This window comes from Bison bison, unplaced genomic scaffold, assembly GCF_000754665.1.
Source record: "Bison bison bison isolate TAMUID 2011002044 unplaced genomic scaffold, Bison_UMD1.0 scf7180017864061, whole genome shotgun sequence".
Lineage (NCBI taxonomy): Eukaryota > Metazoa > Chordata > Mammalia > Artiodactyla > Bovidae > Bison > Bison bison.
Window position 1 is genome coordinate 7,574,810 of NW_011494633.1, and position 18,713 is coordinate 7,593,522.

General features: G+C 47.8%; 2 protein-coding genes across 5 annotated transcripts in view; both read right to left on the minus strand.

The window, feature by feature from the left end:
* SERPINA11 (serpin peptidase inhibitor, clade A (alpha-1 antiproteinase, antitrypsin), member 11) overlaps positions 1 to 4,343 on the minus strand; it is a 13,801-nt gene extending 9,458 nt beyond the window's left edge. The window contains exons 1-3 of one of the 3 annotated variants that reach the window (XM_010836242.1): positions 4,240 to 4,341; positions 1,934 to 2,053; positions 12 to 633 (exon numbers count right to left, since the gene is read on the minus strand). In XM_010836242.1, the coding sequence (XP_010834544.1) occupies positions 12 to 630 (619 nt within the window). In that variant the 5' untranslated portion in view covers positions 631 to 633; positions 1,934 to 2,053; positions 4,240 to 4,341. Of the gene's footprint in view, positions 1 to 11; positions 634 to 1,933; positions 2,054 to 4,209 lie in introns of all 3 variants that reach the window. The other 2 variants (XM_010836243.1, XM_010836241.1) reach the window with 2 other exon arrangements.
* A 2,728-nt stretch (positions 4,344 to 7,071) lies between these two features.
* LOC104985848 (uterine milk protein) lies at positions 7,072 to 17,843 on the minus strand. 2 transcript variants are annotated; one of them, XM_010836245.1, is made up of 6 exons: positions 17,809 to 17,843; positions 14,571 to 15,231; positions 11,664 to 11,931; positions 9,708 to 9,855; positions 7,362 to 7,502; positions 7,072 to 7,283 (listed from the first exon to the last, which is right to left on the minus strand). In XM_010836245.1, the coding sequence occupies exons 2-6, from the start codon at positions 15,205 to 15,207 to the stop codon at positions 7,137 to 7,139; spliced, it is 1,341 nt and encodes a 446-aa protein (XP_010834547.1). In that variant the 5' UTR covers positions 15,208 to 15,231; positions 17,809 to 17,843; the 3' UTR covers positions 7,072 to 7,136. The 2 variants fall into 2 exon arrangements, with proteins under 2 accessions (XP_010834547.1, XP_010834546.1); XM_010836244.1 differs by having other exon boundaries at positions 7,074 to 7,283; positions 7,323 to 7,502.
* Positions 17,844 to 18,713: the final 870 nt, after the last annotated feature.

Genomic DNA, 18,713 nt, shown 5'->3' on the forward strand with positions numbered 1-18,713 from the left:
ATAATTCAAGAGAACCATGAGCGTGTCTTGGGTGAACTCCTCCAGGCAGTCCACGACCTGCCCGTACGTTTGCCTGCTCACGTAGCCATTAATCTGCTTCCTAGTTGCATCAGAGTTTGTGAAGTTGGCAGAAAAGGCAAAAACTCCATACAGCTCCCTGATGTTATCCAAAATGTGCTGCTGAGGCTTCAGCTGCGTGTCCAGGAACAGAGAGTTGCCTAGTTTCAGTTCCAGTTTGGGGCTAGGTAGGTCAAGGGTGTGGATGAGGCTCTGGAAACCCCGGTGGATGTCGGCTTCTGGGGTCTCGGTGAGGTTGAAGCCAAGGCCCTCCAGGATCTGAGTCCGGGTATTAGCTTGCACCCCCAGAGAGAGCAGGGCCAGGGTGCTGGAGAGGCTCACTGGGGAGAAGAAGATGTTTCCTGGGGTTTCTGCTGCCAGCTGCTTGTACAGACGCAAAGCGAAGCTGGTAAGGGTGGGTGTGATTTTCTGGTAGGCGGGGAGGGACTCTGAGAGCTGACCACGCGGGGCTTCAGGCACCCTCAGGCTCTTATCTCCATGGGCAGGAAGGGGCTGACAGTGGACAGAGGCCAGGATCCCAGCTCCCAGCAGCCACAGCCATGCTGGCCCCATCCTCTGAAAACAAGATGGGGAACACGTCATCCTTCTTCATAAACAGCCTCGTGTTTACACAGTAAACCCACATCCAGGCTGGATCCCACAGAGATGTCAAGTGGGGCACTGCAGAGGGTGAGGAGGGAGTGAGCAAGCTGGCTCCAGACACTTTCCCCCAGGGCTTCAGTCACAGCAGGAGCCCCTTATCAGCTTTATGTACATATTCATCTATAACATTTTGCTGATTTTTCTGAACGATTAACCCCCCTTCCCCCTCCCCAAAATAAACTCCAACAACTTCCATGGTCTTTACCCTTTGCCTTCCTTCTCCCTGCCTTCCTTCCTTCTTCCTTCCTTCCCTTCTTTCCTTTTTCTTTCTACTTTCTAGTCATTCTTTCAATCATTCATTAACTTTCAAAGACTGGGGTGACCCTCAACAGTATAGGACAAAAGTCAGGACCCTGTGACAGGAGGGATGCTGGCCTCCCCTGCACTTGGGTGTGACCTTTAACTAGCATCTTGCCTACTGGAGGGGGTAAGATGCTGCATGAACCTCCTGGCCAGGCTGTCCCAGAAGGAGGCATGCCCTCTACTCTTCTGGTCTCCGTGAGCTGGAGTGTGGATGTGACAATCGGCCTCAGAGACCTTATGGGTGAGGGCAGCTCATGAGGCGGGGCAAAGCCACAGGATGAATGGGGCCCGGGGGTTGGGGGAGAGGAGAGAGATTTACTCCATCTCTGTTATCTCCAGTAGCTCTTGTCACTTGCAGGGGCTGAAACCTCTATCTTAACTGATGGAGAGATTTAGGAAAGACATCTGCTGAATTGAGTCTCCCACCCACAAATTCAAATGTTGAAGTCCTAATCCTCAGCATATCAGAAAGTGGTCTTGTTGGGAAATAGAGTCATTGAGTTGTAATTAGTTAACATGAGGTTGTGTGCATTCAGGCTAAGTGGCTTCAGTCATGTCCGACTCTTTGCAACCCTACAGGCTGTGGCCCGCTAGGCTCCTCTGTCCATGGGATTCTCCAGGCAAGAATACTAGAGTGGGTTGCCATGTCCTCCTCCAGGGGAATCTTTCTGACCCAGGGATCGAACCTGCGTCTCTTATGTCTCTGAAGCTCTAATCTATATGAGTGGTTGCATGGGCCCTAATCTATATAACTGATGTCCTTATAAAAAGGGGAACTGAACACAGGGACACACACAGGGATAAGGAGATGTAAGGATGAAGGCAGAGATCAACCAGGGTGATGATTCTACAAGCCAAGGAACACCTAAGATTACAGGAGCAAAGAGAGCAGCCTGGAGCAGACTCGCACCTTGGAGCCTCAGGACCCAGCCTTGCAGACACCTTGATCTTGGATTTCTTGTCCTCAAAACTGTGAGAATCCGTTTCTGTTGTGTAAGCCACCCAGTTTGTGAAAGGTTGTTAATGCAGCCTAGGAAACAAATACAATAGCTCCTGCGCTTTAAGGAGCTCATTGATATGACTCCATTAATATCATCCATAGTATCATAACATCATTAATATCACTCTATTAATATGAAGTGGCCAGAAGAGCCTTCATGCCACCCCTAGGGGGTCAAAGTGCTTCAGGGTGAGGAGTGCAGCATCAGCTTGGGGTGAAGGCTTATCACACACACGTCCCCACATCCACACAGAGCATGCACTCAGCACCCCCCCACCCCCACCTTGCTGTCCTCGGTAAGGAGTCCCATCCCCTTGCTCCTTTCAGGACTGACCCTTCTGTTGTCCCATGCCACAGCGGCCATCCACAGCTCACCACCCCATCCTTGTTTGTCTATCCTGATATATTTTATGTTTTAACACACTATTGACCAGGGGATTTTGCAGAAACCAAATCCTATTGCTGGTGTTTTGTTATATAAGTGAATATTGAAATGACTCTGGTCAATAATGTTTCAGTAACAAAAGATATATCTCTGATCAGTACGTTGTTAATCAGCACCTTTAATGCCTTTCACCCAAACCAACAATCTCTGGGCCATTTACATATTTTTGCAGATGGTTTATAGCACCTCTGCCCTAAAAATCCCATTAAACCCCAAGGCCAGTTGTTGGGAGGGAAGAATGTAGTCTCACTATCGATTATGTCGAAACACATTTGCTGGTCAAAGTACTGCAGGCAGATCCCCAAGGCCACGTCCTAACCTCTCCACTGCAGCTCAGTACGTGGCATCACTGACTCAACGGACATGAATTTGAGTAAGCTCCAGGAGTTGGTGATGGACAGGGAGGCCTGGCATGCTGTGGTCCATTCGCAAAGAGTCAGACATGACTGAGTGACTAAACTGAACTGAATTGAACAGGCCCACTTAGTAATGATTCTCATTCATATTGGGAAACAGAACAGCTTAAAAATTGGACTGCCCCTGGATAAAATTAGAAATACAGCTGTAATAAAACTTTTTCCAGTTTATTCTTTTTATCCCAGTGAACTTACTACCATTTTCTACTTATTGCACCCTGAGGACACCCAGACCTGCAGAGTTTCTATTTCACAAAGGACTGAACTGTAAGTCAGAGGGCCTGGGTTTGAATCAAGGCTCTGTAGTTAAATCACTGGGTGGCACTGTGTTAAGGAAGCTTTCTGAACTGCTGGTTGATATTTGCAAAATGCAAATGACAATGCCTACCCCCTGGGGGTGGGGTTGCTTAAGGATCGTAAGACATAATATAATATAAAAGCACCTGGCATGTAGGAAGCATGCAGTGCTAATTTTCACCCCTTTCTACTGAGACTGGATGTAGTTACACCAAAGTTATTCCTTTATTCCTTTTCCCAAAAGATCTCAGAAGAAAATTAAGAATCCCATGAATTAGGTATAGTATCCCTATTTATCGTTTCTTTTGTGGTGGAGATGGAGATACTAGCTGTATTGGGTCACTAGTTCCCAGCCTGTTCTCAGATGCTGTGGGAGGGATGTGTGCGAAAGCGGGGATGATATTTTGGATCATCTCGAAGTCTGGAGAAGGAGATGCAACTGCAGTTAGTGGGAGAGAGAAAGCTCTGGAAATGCTAGAATAGACTCAAGCCAGGAAGCACGGTCTGCCCCACATCCCAGCAGTGCCCCAGTGGAGGAAGACTGCTTCATGTCATTTCATGGAATCCTTATGAGAACCTAAGACCTCTGTAATATTATCCCTGTTGTACGCATGGGGAAACTGAGTCTCGAGGCCAGACAGACACAAGTGGCAGGAGCATGGGTCAAATTCCAGACCAGGGCCCTGAAGCATCCCTCTTTCATATAATAAAATGTCCCATCAAGTTGCTACGACCTTGCGATCATTTTGCTTTGGGTTGTATTGCTCTGTTTTCTTGTCTAACTGTGAGAAATACTGGGAGTTTCTCAAAAGAAATTTAAAGGCCAAGTTATTCATAAAAGGTTGTTTAAAACCTGAAGTTCCCGCTTCAAGGCTTAGAAGCAGTACATCATCACATTTTTCCTTCAGGGAACTCAGTTCTGCCATTTACTCTGCCAAAGTGAGAAGGAGGGACTGGTTGGGGGAGGGGGGCGGTGAGCAGGGGGAGGGAGAGGAGAGGGGAGGGAAAGAGAGTGCCGTCGTCCCCACCTTCATTTCAGACACGAGCGTGGTACTCACAGCAAGGTCCCTGGGCTGGGGGCCCTGGGTCTTCAGCACCGCCTCGCCTCCTACCCGCAGGAAAATAGTGTTTGACGATCACGGCAGCCTAGTTAATATTTGTCAGGTCAATTCCTAGAACTGGTATGAAGGCCGGAAGTGACGTTTTCTTTATAGTTTGCGTCCTGCTGGCCTGTCCAGCAGAGTGAATTGAGATCCTGGACCCGGCCTGGTGAGTGAAGACATTCACATATGGATGTGACGTCAGGGGGTCGTGACGTGGCAGCTGCTGACCCATTACTGGTGGTTTTGTGTGTCTGGGTCCTGTCCTTTATGAATCACTCTGAATATGAGATGTTAACTACACGTACTGTGGTGATCATTCCACAATATGTGTAAATCAAACCATCATCCAGTACACCTTGAATAAATCCTTCATGGACTCCCTCTGCTAAATGGAACTGAGCCAGGTGGTAGATGCTCCCCTCCCCCAGGGTAAGCAGATAGAGTTTATTCCCTGTGGAATATCCAAGCTCCAAAACTCCAAAAATACAATAGCAGGACCATCAGGAGAGGAAGCTGGGCCTTGCCCAGACAAGAGATAAGGGACCACATATTTCTCATTTTCAAAGTCAAGAAAATCTTCCCAACTGGAAAGCTCCTTGGAGGTTAGAAAGGGAGGGGGCACCACCCCATAGTAAGTGATGTCAGTTACCTGTAGTCCTCTTCGATGGAGCTCATCTTGACTGAGAGATGCACATGTATACATGAGAGGACCCATCTTCCCAACCCAGGAATGGAACTGGAGTCTCCTGCATTGCAGGTGGATTCTTTACCAACTGAGCTATCAGGGAAGCCCAACTATGGGTTCAGAACCAGGCAAACCCAGAAGAAACGCCCTATATAGGTGATTAAAACTGCCACGAAGCACCACTCTCTCTCTCTCTGAGTCTACCCATGTCTGTCTACATGTCCTGTACTCTTTTCCCCAAATAAACACTTTAATTGTTTCCGTACTTTCTGTACTTATGGGAATTCTTTTCTGCAAAGCCAAGGGGCCAGGGCCTTGTCACTGACCACTGGTCTAGTGATTAGGAGCTGGCTCTCTCCCTGCAGCAACCTAACCTCAGTCTCTGACAAGGAACTGAAAACCTGCTTCAAGCCACTGCAGGTTGGGGCCACTAAAGTCAGGACCAGGCCCTCAACATCCTCTACGATCACCTTCCCTCTCTGCCTCTGCCATGCGTCTTCTTGGATATGATCCGTGCCCAAGCATGGGTCTCCTGGCCTGCTTCCATTTGCTTATGCTTCTGACTCCACTTCCTCCACATTTTCTAAAACAATCCACCTCATGGTTCCTCTCTCGAGTTAGCTCTTTACTGGACTACTTTTCCAAGGTACTCTTGTGGCCCATCCCCAAGCCTCTCTTCTTGTAGCTTGGGTTTAAGTGATAATGCCAATGGCAAGGCCTTTTCTTGGGCATCTTTGTTAAAAGAATGAAAGTTCTAGCCCTGAAACGACTCCTCTGGTAGTGGATGGGGTTCCTTCGGGCTCACATCATCCCCAGAACACCCTTGGGTTGTGTCCTAAATCCCACCACAGAGGGACTTTTCATGTTTTGAGGGGGCCCAGGTCTCTCTTGTCCAGTCCAAGGCTCCTGGGTCTACTGGTGGCCCCCAGGAGGTTCTGTCTTGGTCACGTCATTACATGGCTCAGGAGTCAGTGCCCCCTGCCCCATTTTTGTCCACCCATCTCACTCCTGGCCTTGTGTTTTTAGCACTGAACCTGGAATTTCTACCAGAAGAGTTTCATTTCACCATCTGGCCTCGTCTTCTCTGGCTGCTACGCTGAGCTAACCCATCTAGGCAAGGTCCTGCTGCGTGGGTAGCACTATTGGGTCAGCCTGTTTGGATGTCTTTGTGCCCTTGGCCTCTGGACCTGACTTGTCAAATGTCTGGTTGCCATCAGAGTCCTTGATTCTATATGTCCAAGGAAGTTCATAGCCAGCCGGGTAATACCCAAGTCCCAGCCACACACACACACACACACACCCTATTCTGTGCATGATTGTCCTTTTTTTCCCACACTGCTTTTACTTCCTGTGTGGTAGGGGGCAATAACAACTCTCTCATAGAAGGCTGTTTTAGCTCAGTTGGTAAAGAATCTGCCTGTAATGCAGGGGACCCAGATTCGATCCCTGGGTCGGGAAGATCCCCTGGGGAAGGGAATGGCAACCCACTCCAGTATTCTTGCCTGGAGAATCCCATGGACAGAGGAGCCTGGTGGGCTAAAGTCTGTGGGGTTGCAAGAGTGAGACAGGACAGCAAATGACTACCACTACTACTATTAGAAGCTTGCTGTGAAGGTGGAAAGAGGCCAGGGGAGGGACAGAGGAGATGCTGTCAACATACTCGGGACTTTCAACCTCTCTGGTACCCCATTTCTCCCTGGAGCTGGGTGAACACATGGAAGCCCCCCAGGGGTCTGTCCTCTTCCCAGCCTCCTCTCTGCAGTGGGACCTGCCTCTCCCTGGGGCTGCCAGGGGCAGGGGGCAGGGGGTAGAAGGAAAGTACAGATGAAGGGCCACGCTCTGACTGCCAGTTGGGCAGGAAGCAAGGCTGTGAGACAACCCCCGACTGAAACAGCCCTCCTGCACCTGCTCACCCACTCAGAATTGCTTCTCTGCCTATGTCAGCCTTGTTCCAGGATAGAAGACATCCTGGCCAAATGTCCCTGGCAGACCCCCTCAACCCCTTTATGCTGCTCTGTTCCTGGACAGAAGACCAGTGAAGACCCGTCCCCACTCCATTCCCAGACCACACTTCTCAGTTTCAGTGTCTCTGACGCACGGCTGGTGAATTGTACTCTTTTTATTCATGGCCTGCTAAGTTCCTGTGCTGCACAGTGTGGCCCTGGCTCTACTCAACTTGGGGGTTGAGGACTTTGCCCACAAAGAGGTCTCTTTGAGTCTTCTCATCCTCCACAAACAGCAAGAAGGGTCTGTTCACCTTCACGACCACGGGGACCTCCTTTGTGTTCATTGGGACTTTCACGACCACCGGGACCTCCTTTGCCTTCATTGGGACTTTCACGACCACCGGGACCTCCTTTGCCTTCATTGGGACTTTCACGACCGCCGGGACCTCCTTTGCCTTCATTGGGACTTTCACGACCGCCGGGACCTCCTTTGCCTTCATTGGGACTTTCAACAGATTATCTGTGTGAATGGCTGTGTCCACAGTTAAGGCGTGCTCGCTCAGCTCTATCTCAGCTTGATGTAGGGCCTGGAAGACACAGATTCTCAGTTAGCCCCAGACCAAGCTGGCTGGAGTGGGGGTGGCAGTGGGGGTGGGGTGTGCCCAGCAATTTCCTATGGCAAGATCGAGAGGCAGCCTCCCCTGACAGCTGATGCCAGTTGAAAGAAGGCTGGTTTCCACTCCTGGAAAGCCACCAGAAGTTGGAAGAAGGCTAGCTTCCACTCCTGGAAAGCTGCCCTTGGCTCCCAGCAACCGAATTCGCCCTTGAACGTCAGATGTCCCCAAAAGGGGTCAATTACTAGGGTTGGGGATTGTTGGGTTCAGACATCCTCAGGGTTGGGCGGATGACTCAAGGAGTCTGCGCATTTAAAAGGGAGGAAAGGGGAAGAAAACAGAGAGGAAGTCTGGGTGATCTGAAGGCTTAGAAAAAAATCCCGCAAAATAACTGAGAGATAGTCCTTTCCAACACTTCTATAAAAGGATGTGATGAAAACCACCAGGGAGCTAGGTTTTCTTGTCTCCATCCAACCAAGGACAATTTGCCCTCTGAGAAAAAGTGCTTGTGCCAGAACTCACATGACCCCCGATCTGCAGGAGGCCCTGCTGGGGAACGTGGCCATGACATTGTTTGTACTGGATTGTGAAGAGCTCAACATCTCCCAAACCCAGCACTCAGGGCACATCTGCTGGGTGGATTTTGTTAGTGGCTCAGGTGGTAAAGAAGCTGCCTGCAGTGCAGGAGACCCGGGTTTGACACCTGGGTTGGGAGGATCCCCTGGAGAAGGGCATGGCAACCCACTCCAGTATTCTTGCCCGGGAAAGCCCATGGATAGAGGAGCCTGGCAGGCTACAGTCTACAGGACTGCGAAAGAGTCAGACATGACTGAGCCACGAGCACTTACTTACTTATACCCACTGGGCCGTGGGAAGCACAGCATGCCTGTGGGGTCCCAACCTTGGGAACTCCATCCAATGTCTCTGAGCAGCAGGTCCCTCATCTCCCAATTAAAGAACAGGGTTCTTTGCGTTCATTGGGAGACTGAGCGAGAGAAACCGTGAGAAAGTGTTTTGTGGTTTGTCAAGAGCTGTACCAGGATGAGAGACTGTGATTGCTGTTTACATTCTGGGCAAAGTGTTACAGGGCAGCCACAAGGCAGCCAGCTAGTTAGTGACCTTGGCGGAGTCATTGGAGGGCAACCCCTGTGTCCACCAGGGTGGGTAAAGTTATCTCATGAGTAGATGCTTCCCGGCATCCGAATGTCTAACTGGCATCTCCAGTTTAGCAGAGCTAGTCTCTGCCTGCCCGAGACCCACCCCCTCTTCATCTTTCCTGCCTCAGACTTTGGCTCCATTGTTTCCCACTCTTCTAGCTCACAAACTGACTCCCCTTCCCGCTCCCCAGCTCTGTCTAAAAAGCCCACAGCACCTTCTCATCACCGTTAACTCTCCCTTGAATGCCCCGTCTAACCGCCAATATCTCTCACCTAGGTTACCCACCAAACTTCCTACTGGGTCCCCTCTTCCTCCAGGGACACTGCCTGTTTTCCACATGGCAAAAAGTGATCTTTCATAAAACACTCATGTCAGCCTTGGTGGTCTCCCATGTCGATCAAATAAAACCCCAGTCCTATCCAGGGCCTGGGAGACCCAAGTGACCCGGCTCTGCCTGACTTCTGTCCTCACCTCCTACCAGACTGTGTCTCACTCATCACTCTAGCTGCCTGGGCTTTCTTGTGGTTCTTAAAAAATGTCGGGTTCACATCCCCTCCAGATACACTGGTTGGTCTCTTTGCCCAGAACACGAGTCCCGAGGCATATACCCCCTTGCTTTCCCTTGGCCTTTATCCAGGACTTGGCATAAAGGCCACCCCAGCCCTTCTAATGCCTGCCCACTGCACTCCAGCCCACTGTTCCTGGTTTCTCTGCTTTCTTCCCTTCAGACAGTGTACTGCGGGTGGATGTAGAGCATACAGGTCTGTGGGCATGCTCACTGCCCTGTCAGGAGAACATAACAGGTATGAGAGTCAGATGTTGTCTGGCTGGCCCATGACTTTACCCTCGAATGCCTCCAGGGCTTGAAGCAATAACCTTTGAGTGAGCGAATGATGAAAGGACCCCCAAAGCCCAGGGATCTGGGCAGATAAGAGCTATAACTGCTGTATTAAAAAACTGATTTTCAATCAGGGCTGTGGTGGATAATAAAACAGAGACCCTAGAAATTGCCCCACTCACCTCCAAATTAGGCAGGGGAGCCTTCGATGTGATGGCCTGTGAGATTGCTGTGGCAGTCAGTATATGTTTGGGGTCAATCTTGGGAAGCAGATGCTTAAAGTTTATCTTGAAGGAGATCTTCAACTTGGGCAAAATTAAGCGCACCAGTCTGTTGAGAATGAAAATGACAAGGAAGCTGAGCTATGTCTCTGTCCTGGCATCCACAGGCTGCACCTTGCTTACGCTGAAAGATCTTTTCCTAGTGGAAATGTAATGGAAGTGTTTGCTTCAGGGCTTGCTTGGTGGGGGGCAGATTAAAGATGCTAGGGTCTGAGCTGCAAGGTTGAATTTCCAAGCAAACCACTAACTCAGAATACACTTTACTATTCAAATGATTCCCTTCACAGGCTTTCTATACCAGAGAAGATGAAGGTCAGACCAAGGGCATCCAGCCCTGAGTCCCTCTAACCCTCCATCTGGAAGCAGCAGTTTAAACTGTATGGTGACCCTAAGCATGCTGAGGGGGTTGGGGGACATGGGGTCCTCTTGCCGCAGGTAGAGCATAGGGAGTTTTCACAGGAGAGGAAGTTCCATCTTGGATGATAATCTTTGAAACAGAAAGGAGGACTCCTCCTTCTACAGATCAGCAACTCTGTAACTAAGGGAGAGTATTAGAAAGTGATTGCAAAAAGTCAGATATGACTTAGCAACTGAACAAAACATTAGAATGTGTAGTGCCAGCCCTCTCACCCAACATTTTTGGTTGCTCACAGACCAATCGGTCTTAGCCTGTGTCAATGCAGTGTTGAGCTTCTGATTGGATAGCGACCCACTCAGCTGGGTTCCTCCACGGCTGAATCCCCTCTGCCCCAACTAGGAATACTGTGGGATGTACAACTGTGGCAGAAAATGACAGATCCACTCTGCGGTGGCTCTCAACTGTAGGAGTAAATGCTATTTACAGATTTCTTCCCAATCTGCACATTTGTTGCCCAAAGACTATTCCCCGACTCCCGCCATTAAGATCAGTGGGCCATTGAAGATCACAGTTTCGCTATGTAATTTATCCACATTGATTGGAGCCCGATGGACATGGTACTCAAGCTGGATCAATTCAATTCTCTCTTCCAGGAATATGTAATTGGAACTGAAAGATGCTCAGTGAGGTGTGGGTTGGAGCATCTGATTGAACGGAAGAGAGTCATGTCTGACCACAGCAGTCTTAGCTTGACATTTACTTCCTTAAGATCATTTCCTACTTAAGATCCCTGATGAACACTCCACCACTGAATTATGGTATATACCCTACTCATTCTCTCATAGCTTTTCTACAAGTTGAAGCTACGTATTTGTTAGTTGACTTTCTACCTTCCCTACCAAACTGAAAACTTCATGAGAGCAGAGATGTGTTTGGCTAATCATTGTATTCCCAGCACCAGGCAGTTTCTGGCATAGAATAGATACTCAGAAAATATTCTGGGGGTGAGTGGATTGTGTGCTAATGTGTGTGGGAAAGCTGGTCTGCTGAGCTGGAGAGGTAGAAAGAAGGACTTGTGACAAGAGAGACGGAGTTCCAGGTGACTTTGCTGTCCCTTGTTCCAATCCCTCATGAGACCTGGCTGTGTTTATTCCCTGAAATTGCATTTCATGTATTTTGTAAGTTTCGTGAAATTCCCATGTATCTTTCCAACCATTCCTCTCTGTATCTAACTTGATCTTTTATGAAGTGGGTTTCTGATATTGTACATGTCACCAAAAGAACCATAATTAACAGTTCAAGGGGCTTCTGACTTGGTAATGGGATTCAGGCCATTATTCTTCCTGTTTGGTTTGTTTCGTTTTCTACAAATATCCTAGGAAATAACTAGATGCCAAACTCGCCCACCCTTGCCGCCCAAATAAGGCTTTTGCATAGAGGAAGTGAGGGCTGAGCAAAAATCTAATTCAAATCTAAAGTATTCCTTCAGAATAGCATACCTGAAGTCACTGATTTTCTGAAGTTCAGCTCGCTTAGCAGTCATCTTTTTAAGATCAGTGTCAAATTGTCCAGCATCTGGAAGCATGAGAGTTAGGGACACATTTCCTTTGCAAGGCATCTTAACCATCGTAGCATGTAGCTCCTCTGACCGGCTGTAAAGCATCCGTTCTGTCTTTCTCATCATGTCCACCTGCACTTTGGTTTGGTCATTTACAAAGAAGTCCTCCTTCTGGGTGAGTTTGGGCTGAAAAGCTCTTTTCAAGATGCCTGGGAAAATCAGGAAGGAAAAGTCAAAGAGTGATCTGGTGGAAAAGTCATCACCACCTTCATGTTTGGGGTCCCCAGAGGTGATCTGCTTGAGAAGGAAGCAGTCCATTTAAGGTGACACCTTGACTCTAGTGAGCAGAATAGTTAAAAATTCTAGACTGATGCAAAGGAAATAAAGGCAAACACATGATTTTCAAAAATAATCACCCTACAATTTCTTTAACTCTGTATTTCTCAAAAGATGTTTACCAAAATAACTGCCTTTGGAACTATAACACCAAGAAAGGATTTTGTCATCAAATAATTCAGGAAACATTGATCACAGCATCCCTTCTTTGAAAATTTCTACTGCAGTTGAGTGTTTTAAGAGTTCAAAGAATGGTAAAGAAATCTATTTTAAATTTATTAAGCTTGCTGTTAAGTAGAAGCTAACACAACATTGTAAAGCAATTATACTCCAAAAAATTAATTATTTAAAATAAAGTATATTAATTTTATTCAAGGAGGTAAGCTTTTTATCAGAAAGGCACACACACCTCAGTACACATGCACATCCCTGCGTGAAATTCTATTTTAAATAATGCAATTCCCGGTGGGTTTTAAGAAACATTCAAAGTACACACCAGTTAAAAAAGGCATCCATCACCCAGAGTGATGGCCATCTGGTCTGGTCTGGAAAATCTCTACAAGTGTTAGTCTTGCTTCTGATTCTAGAGGCAGACTCACGGTCCTCTCTGTTCTGTTGCTGCTACTTGCTTTTTCTAGAGAGTGATATGGATAAAGCTTTTGGAAAACTGTTGGAAGCTGGAGGGCTACAGTCCATGAGGTCGCAAAGAGCTGGACATGACTAAACCACCACTGCCAAGGGGGAATCATGCTGGAGAGTTCTCTGGAATATCCAGAGAAGCGATCCCTCCAAGATCATTCATGTTAGGACTTCCCTGGCAGTCCAGTGGTTAAGACTCCCTGCTCCCAATGCAGGGGGCACAAGTTCAATCCCTGGTTGGGGAAATAAGATCCCTTAGGCCACACAGTGCAGTAAAAAAAAAAAAAAAAAAAGATCATTTGTGGAGCACTTTTTATGTCCCAGGTATGTAGTTTGGAACTGTGGGCCTAAATATGAATAACAGGTGGTCCCAGTGGCTTCAGCAAGCATCCTGCGCTGGGAAGCACTGTTTTGTGAGCAGTTCCCTCACTTATCATGCACAGGACAAACATTATTCATGTCCTGGTAGGAACCCTGTTTAATCAGTAATAGAATATCCATGAATTGACTCATTTAAACCTAAAATTTCTTGAACTCAAAAAATGTTCCAGGTACCATACTACATACTGAGGTTACAGCAATGAATAAAACAGAGACCTGATTTATGTTTTAAAAAAAACTGTTCTGGCCTTGTAATGGAGAAAAGGTTGGAGGCAGGCATGAATGGCAACAGCGTAATCAACTTTGGAAAGTCATCTAGGCAAGAGTTAGTGCTGGCCTGGGCTAGAAACCTCTGGGATAGGCTTCTCAGATGGCGAGAAGTCAACACATTCCAGGTCGACTCTGCAGGCAGAACCCATATGACTTGTGTTCTTGGATCTGGAGGTTTTGTCTGGAGCAGCTGGGTAGATTGCACTGTGATTCTCTGAGATGAGGAGACACAGGGTGTTGGGGGTGGTGCCAGGTTGGGGAATTGTGTTTGGGGGTCTTGAAACATCCCCCCAAAGGTATTAGAATCTGGACCTCAGGGGAGGTGGTCCGGGCCTAATCTAGAGACTAGGGAATAGAGTACAGATGGTGTTTGAAGTTGTGAACCCAGGTGAGGTGAGAGACATTTCTAGAAGTCAGGAGAAGAGAAAACAGCAAAGGAGACAAGAAAGGGATGGGCTCTGGGCTAAGAGGAAGGTGGGAGTCCTTGGGCAGAGAAGACAGAAAGGGAGCCACCTTGAGGATGTTGAGGGCACAGCTATTTCTTCACTGTAATGGAAGGGGAGAGTGAGAGGAGAGGCGTGTGTGCCTCAGACAGCACGTGGAGGACATCTTGCCTGACCTGCTTTCTTGTCCCCATTCGGGCAATAGGAGAGGTCACAGCTGAGAGTCAATAGAAGAAGGAGACAGGAGATACTGAGTGGAGGAAGAAGACGTAAATAGACACCAGCGAGGGGTGACTGAGGCCACCTGAAGAAACATTGGTGATGTCAAGATCTGTGACCAGGAATTCACACTGATATTTTAGACACCTGGTGTGTGACCCTGAATTCAACACTGGACGCAGCTGCAGAAAGCATCTCATCTCGCACTAATCCGAGACCATACACGACAAGTGAATTAGCCGATGTTCATGGCTCTGCAAAAAAAGATTTCTTTGTTTTCCCCTTTTTTATCAGCGAGAGTGATCACATTTTATTCCAAAATATCTTAAGCACCACAAACAAGATGACTGAGAGGATTAAGAGAAGAGACGCTGAAAAATGCTAGACAATGCAGTGATATCAAAGTCAATTAAAAAGCTGGATCTACTGGTTGCTGAGAAAATGGGATATACCGACAAAAATTATGGCTTTTTCTTTTTTTTCCCCTGACTTAAACCTGTTAGGAAACGCAAGGGCAAAGATTACCCAAAACAGGAATTCATGCACTTAATAAGCCTCACCTTTGAAGAAAATGTGGTTAACAAGACACAGGATGGTCTCAGGGTTCAGGTCGGTGATTAAGTCTGTGATTTTTGTATGTGTTTTTTCAGCCACATGGTGGCTGATGGTCTTCTTGGCTTTTCCTATATCTGTAAAGTCAATCATCTGGATGTCCATTCCCTGCAGCTTGCTTATCTGCTGTAGAAGCATCTGGTTGACCATCATTTTTCTGTTGATAAAGAGAATGTGCTGGTGCTTCAGTACCTTCTGCTTCACTAGCTCACGCCCCACGTGGACCAGAGGCTGTAAGTACTTGTGCACATCCAACAGTTTGGGCTCAAGTTTCAGGTCCTCAGGGTGGTGGGTTCTCATTGTAGACTTGATCCCCAGGGAGAGGGTGGCCAGGGTGGTGGTCATGGCCATGGGGGAGAAGATGATATTCTTTCTGGGATCCTCAATTATCAAAGCCTTGAACAATTCTTGGGCAAAATCCTTAGGGTGAGCTTCCATCTTCTGGGAGAGAGCTGAAATTTTCTTTAATAAGACTAGGTTCATGTGCTTTTGAGAGTGTTGTTGCTTTTCACAGAAGATGCTATTAAACAGGCCACAGAGGATGAAGACCAGAGACAGGGCCAGATTCATTCTCCCATGGGACATTTCTGCAGCAATCCAGAGCTGTTACTGGAAGGAAGAGGCATATGGGTGAATATTCTATGGAACGTGTTCTCAATGCTGTAGGGGCTGAAAAAGGCTCATTTTATCTATATGCAGCTCACCTGGGTGGGGTTGCTATTAGTCCTGGATTGGAGAATGTAAGCTAAGTCCAACGGAGAAGGTAATGGCACCCCACTCCAGTACTCTTGACTGGAAAATCCCATGGGTGGAGAAACCTGGTGGGCTTCAGTCCATGGGGTCGCTAAGAGTCGGACACGACTGAGCGACTTCACTTTCACTTTTCACTTTCATGCATTAGAGAAGACAATGGCAACCCACTCCAGTGTTCTTGCTGGAGAATCCCAGGGACGGGGGAGCCTGGTGGGCTGCTGTCTATGGGGTCGAACAGAGTTGGATATGACTGAAGTGACTTAGCAGCAGCAGCTAAGTCCAATGAGGAAGGTCTAATGAGGATTTTGGAACCTGACTTAGGACAAATTAAAGTGATTTGGTTAAGAGGGATTTAGTTCTGCCCCTAGCTGACCCTGCAAGTGGATCTTCTCCATCCACACTTTTTTTCTTTTTTTAAATACAGGGTTCATGACTCAATCCTGAAAAGTGTGGAAAGGAAAGAAACAAGAGGAGAGAGAGAGAAAAGATTGCAGATTCAAACACCCATAGAGGTCTGGCCAGAAATACTCACACAGAAAGGCAGCTAGTTCAGTGAAACAGGCACTCTGGGGACTGTGGAAAATGGGCCAGTGTGCCCAGGTTGAAGGGGCTGGCATTACTTAGCTCCAGCTGTGACTAGGATCAGTTCTGGGGCAGTGGTGTTGGGTGTCTTTTTGTTGTTGTTGTTGGTTTGTTTCTGAAGCATCAAAAAATCTGGATTTTAACATGAAAATTCAACCTTTCCCAAAGCAACTTGCTAGCAGCCCAAAGTCCAGATGCAGGCCTGCCACATCTGACCTTAGAGATGCTGGTGTGATTTCTAAAGTGAATCCCGGGTGGTGCTCAGACGACTTGAACAGCAGCTGAACCAAGGGCCTGGCAAAGGTCATCTCAGGAGATCCTGGTCGCCTCACTTAAGCCCTCTCCCTGCCGTCAGCTACTGCTCATCACCCACTGTCAGGGCAAAACCCCCTCTCTGTCCCCGTATGCAGGCTTCCCAGGTGGCGCTAGTGGTAAAGAATCTGCCTGTCATTGCAGGCAACGTAAGAGACACGGGTTTGATCCCTGGGTCAGGAAGATCCACTGGAGTATAAAATGGCACCCTACTTCAGTATTCTTGCCTGGAAAACTCCACAGGCAGAGGAGCCTGGAGGGCTACAGTCTATGGGGCCACAGGGAGCTGGACACAACTGACTGAGCAATCATAAATGAAGGAATGAATGTCCCTATATATGACCCCACAATTGAGACCAGAAGTCAGGCCTCGCACCTGAAGGGAGCACAGATGGCAGGATTTCTGGCTGCACTGATGGGAAGGAAACAGATGAGAACCATGGCCTGATTTTGTGCTCAATTTTACCTCCTTCGGGCAGGGCCTGTCCTCACTTCCTTAGTTCTCTATGGCACCCAGCTCAGCTCCAGGTACAGGATCCACTTCTCTGCATTATCCCTGCCACCCCTGGTGTCCCTTAAATAGCATCTACTATGGACTGAAAGTTTATGCCCCTCGAAATTCCAATGTCAAAAGCCCTAGCTCTGAATGGAACAGTATTTGGAAGGAAGGCCTTTGGCAAGTAATTTGAGTCGGATGAGGTCACGAGTATCCCTTGTGTGTAGGCATATATTAGTTTCCCGTACAAGAAGAGACACCAGAGTACGGGCTTTCCCCACTCTGTCCCTGCGTGCGCACCACAAAGATGAGGTCCGGTGAGGACACAATGAGAGGACAGCCATCTGCAAGCCAGAACTCGCACCAGAATCCAGCCATGTTGGCACCCTAATCTTGGACTTCCAGCCTCAGAGCTGTGAGAGAATACATATCTATTGCTTAAGCCACGTGGGTTATGGTATTTTGTTATGCAGCCCAAGTTGCCATGACAGTATCACCCGCCTGTCAATCTTTCCCCCACCAACATTTCTGGACACCCTGCAGCCAGAGTGGGCTCCTCAGAGTGTCAACCACTTCTGTTTCGTGGTTCCCCATGAGTTTCAAGGGGATGGAGTCCAAATTCTTCAGGTGGCAGATAAGTCCTGCCACACCCTGGTTCCTGCCAACCCGACTCAGCAATCCAGTCCTAAGCAGTTTACATCAGTCCCGCATTGTCTCCTCCAATTAGCCCCTACCTCTCACTGCCAACCATTGTTCTCCCAGCCTTCCTCCCTTCATCACCTCCTCCATCTACCTCATCTGAGCGGGAGTAGGGTTGGTGAGAAAGGAGGACATTGTGGTTGAGGGAGCCAGTGAGTGGAAGAGAGCTGTGGGGTGGGGAGAACAGTGGATGCAGGAGATTCTAGAAAATATACACATCCTTGTTATCCTGGATCCTTCATCATCTTGCCCAAGGCAGAGGCTACTTGAACCATAGCAAAAGAGCAATAAAACACTTACCCATGTAGAACCTCACTGTCCCCAAGAGAAGAAAGCTGACTTACCCTTCACGGGAGCCTGCTGTTATCTACTGATGTTGCTCTTTGCCTCTGTCAGTGACTTATTTATACTGCCATTGGTGTAGTGAAATGGATAAACCTGGATTAATACTAACTTGGCCAAATAACTGTGTTCAAATACTGTGCAGACAAAACAAGAACTGAATCATTTCAGTTCCAGTGAAGCAGTGAACAAATCAATGGATTGTGGTACTGTTGGAATGACCATTCATTCAATTACTCATGCATTATTTCAACAAACACTTACTTAGCTTCTAGTAAGATTCATGCTCTGGGCTAGGTATAGGACGGGTAGGGAGGGGCATGATGCTTAAGGCCTGATTTTCACCCTTGAGGAGAACCCCCGGCTTCAAGGATATCTTCGTGTTGAGGAAGAAACAAACATGAAAAAGGACCGTGGGCCACCTTTTGGCTGGTTCATGAAGAGCACACACTGCCACTCAGGAGCTGCGGACAGAAAGAGAAGGGCACAGTTAAGAATCAGGACAACTCAGATAGGTGGAGTAACTGTTCCTGGGAGTCTTAAAAAACAGGCAGGAGTCAGCATATAGTCAAGGAAGCCTGAAGAGGGAATTCTGGATGCTGGGATTGGCTGGGGTTCCCTGGAAGAGTGGTGGTCAAGGCTTTACCTGCAAGGTTTTCCCAAGTCGAGGCAAAATTCAGTTCTGACATGGTGGGGTACAGTGACTGCCAAATGTTCTCTTCAATAGCAACTAAAGAAGTGGGCAAAATTGACAAAAAAACAACCATTTCAGTGCTATAGAAATTCACCACAGGCCCACAACAAAGAAAAAGGGTGATGAAAATAAGGGTTCATTAATGAAAGTACTGAGCTCTGTGTAAGGACAGAGGGAGTCTCTGACATGCTTGTCCAGGGTTCTGCTGGTGGA

Bases quoted from the DNA above. Each gene is read 5' to 3' on its own strand.
- LOC104985848 (XM_010836244.1), bottom strand. From the start codon at position 15,207: ATGTCCCATGGGAGAATGAATCTGGCCCTGTCTCTGGTCTTCATCCTC. The intron at 7,503-9,707 runs GTGAGTGGGGCA...TGTGTCTTCCAG, and splicing joins CTCCCCTGCCTAATTTGGAG to GCCCTACATCAAGCTGAGAT. The intron at 7,284-7,322 runs GTCCCGGTGGTC...AAGGCAAAGGAG, and splicing joins TCCCAATGAAGGCAAAGGAG to GTCCCGGTGGTCGTGAAAGT.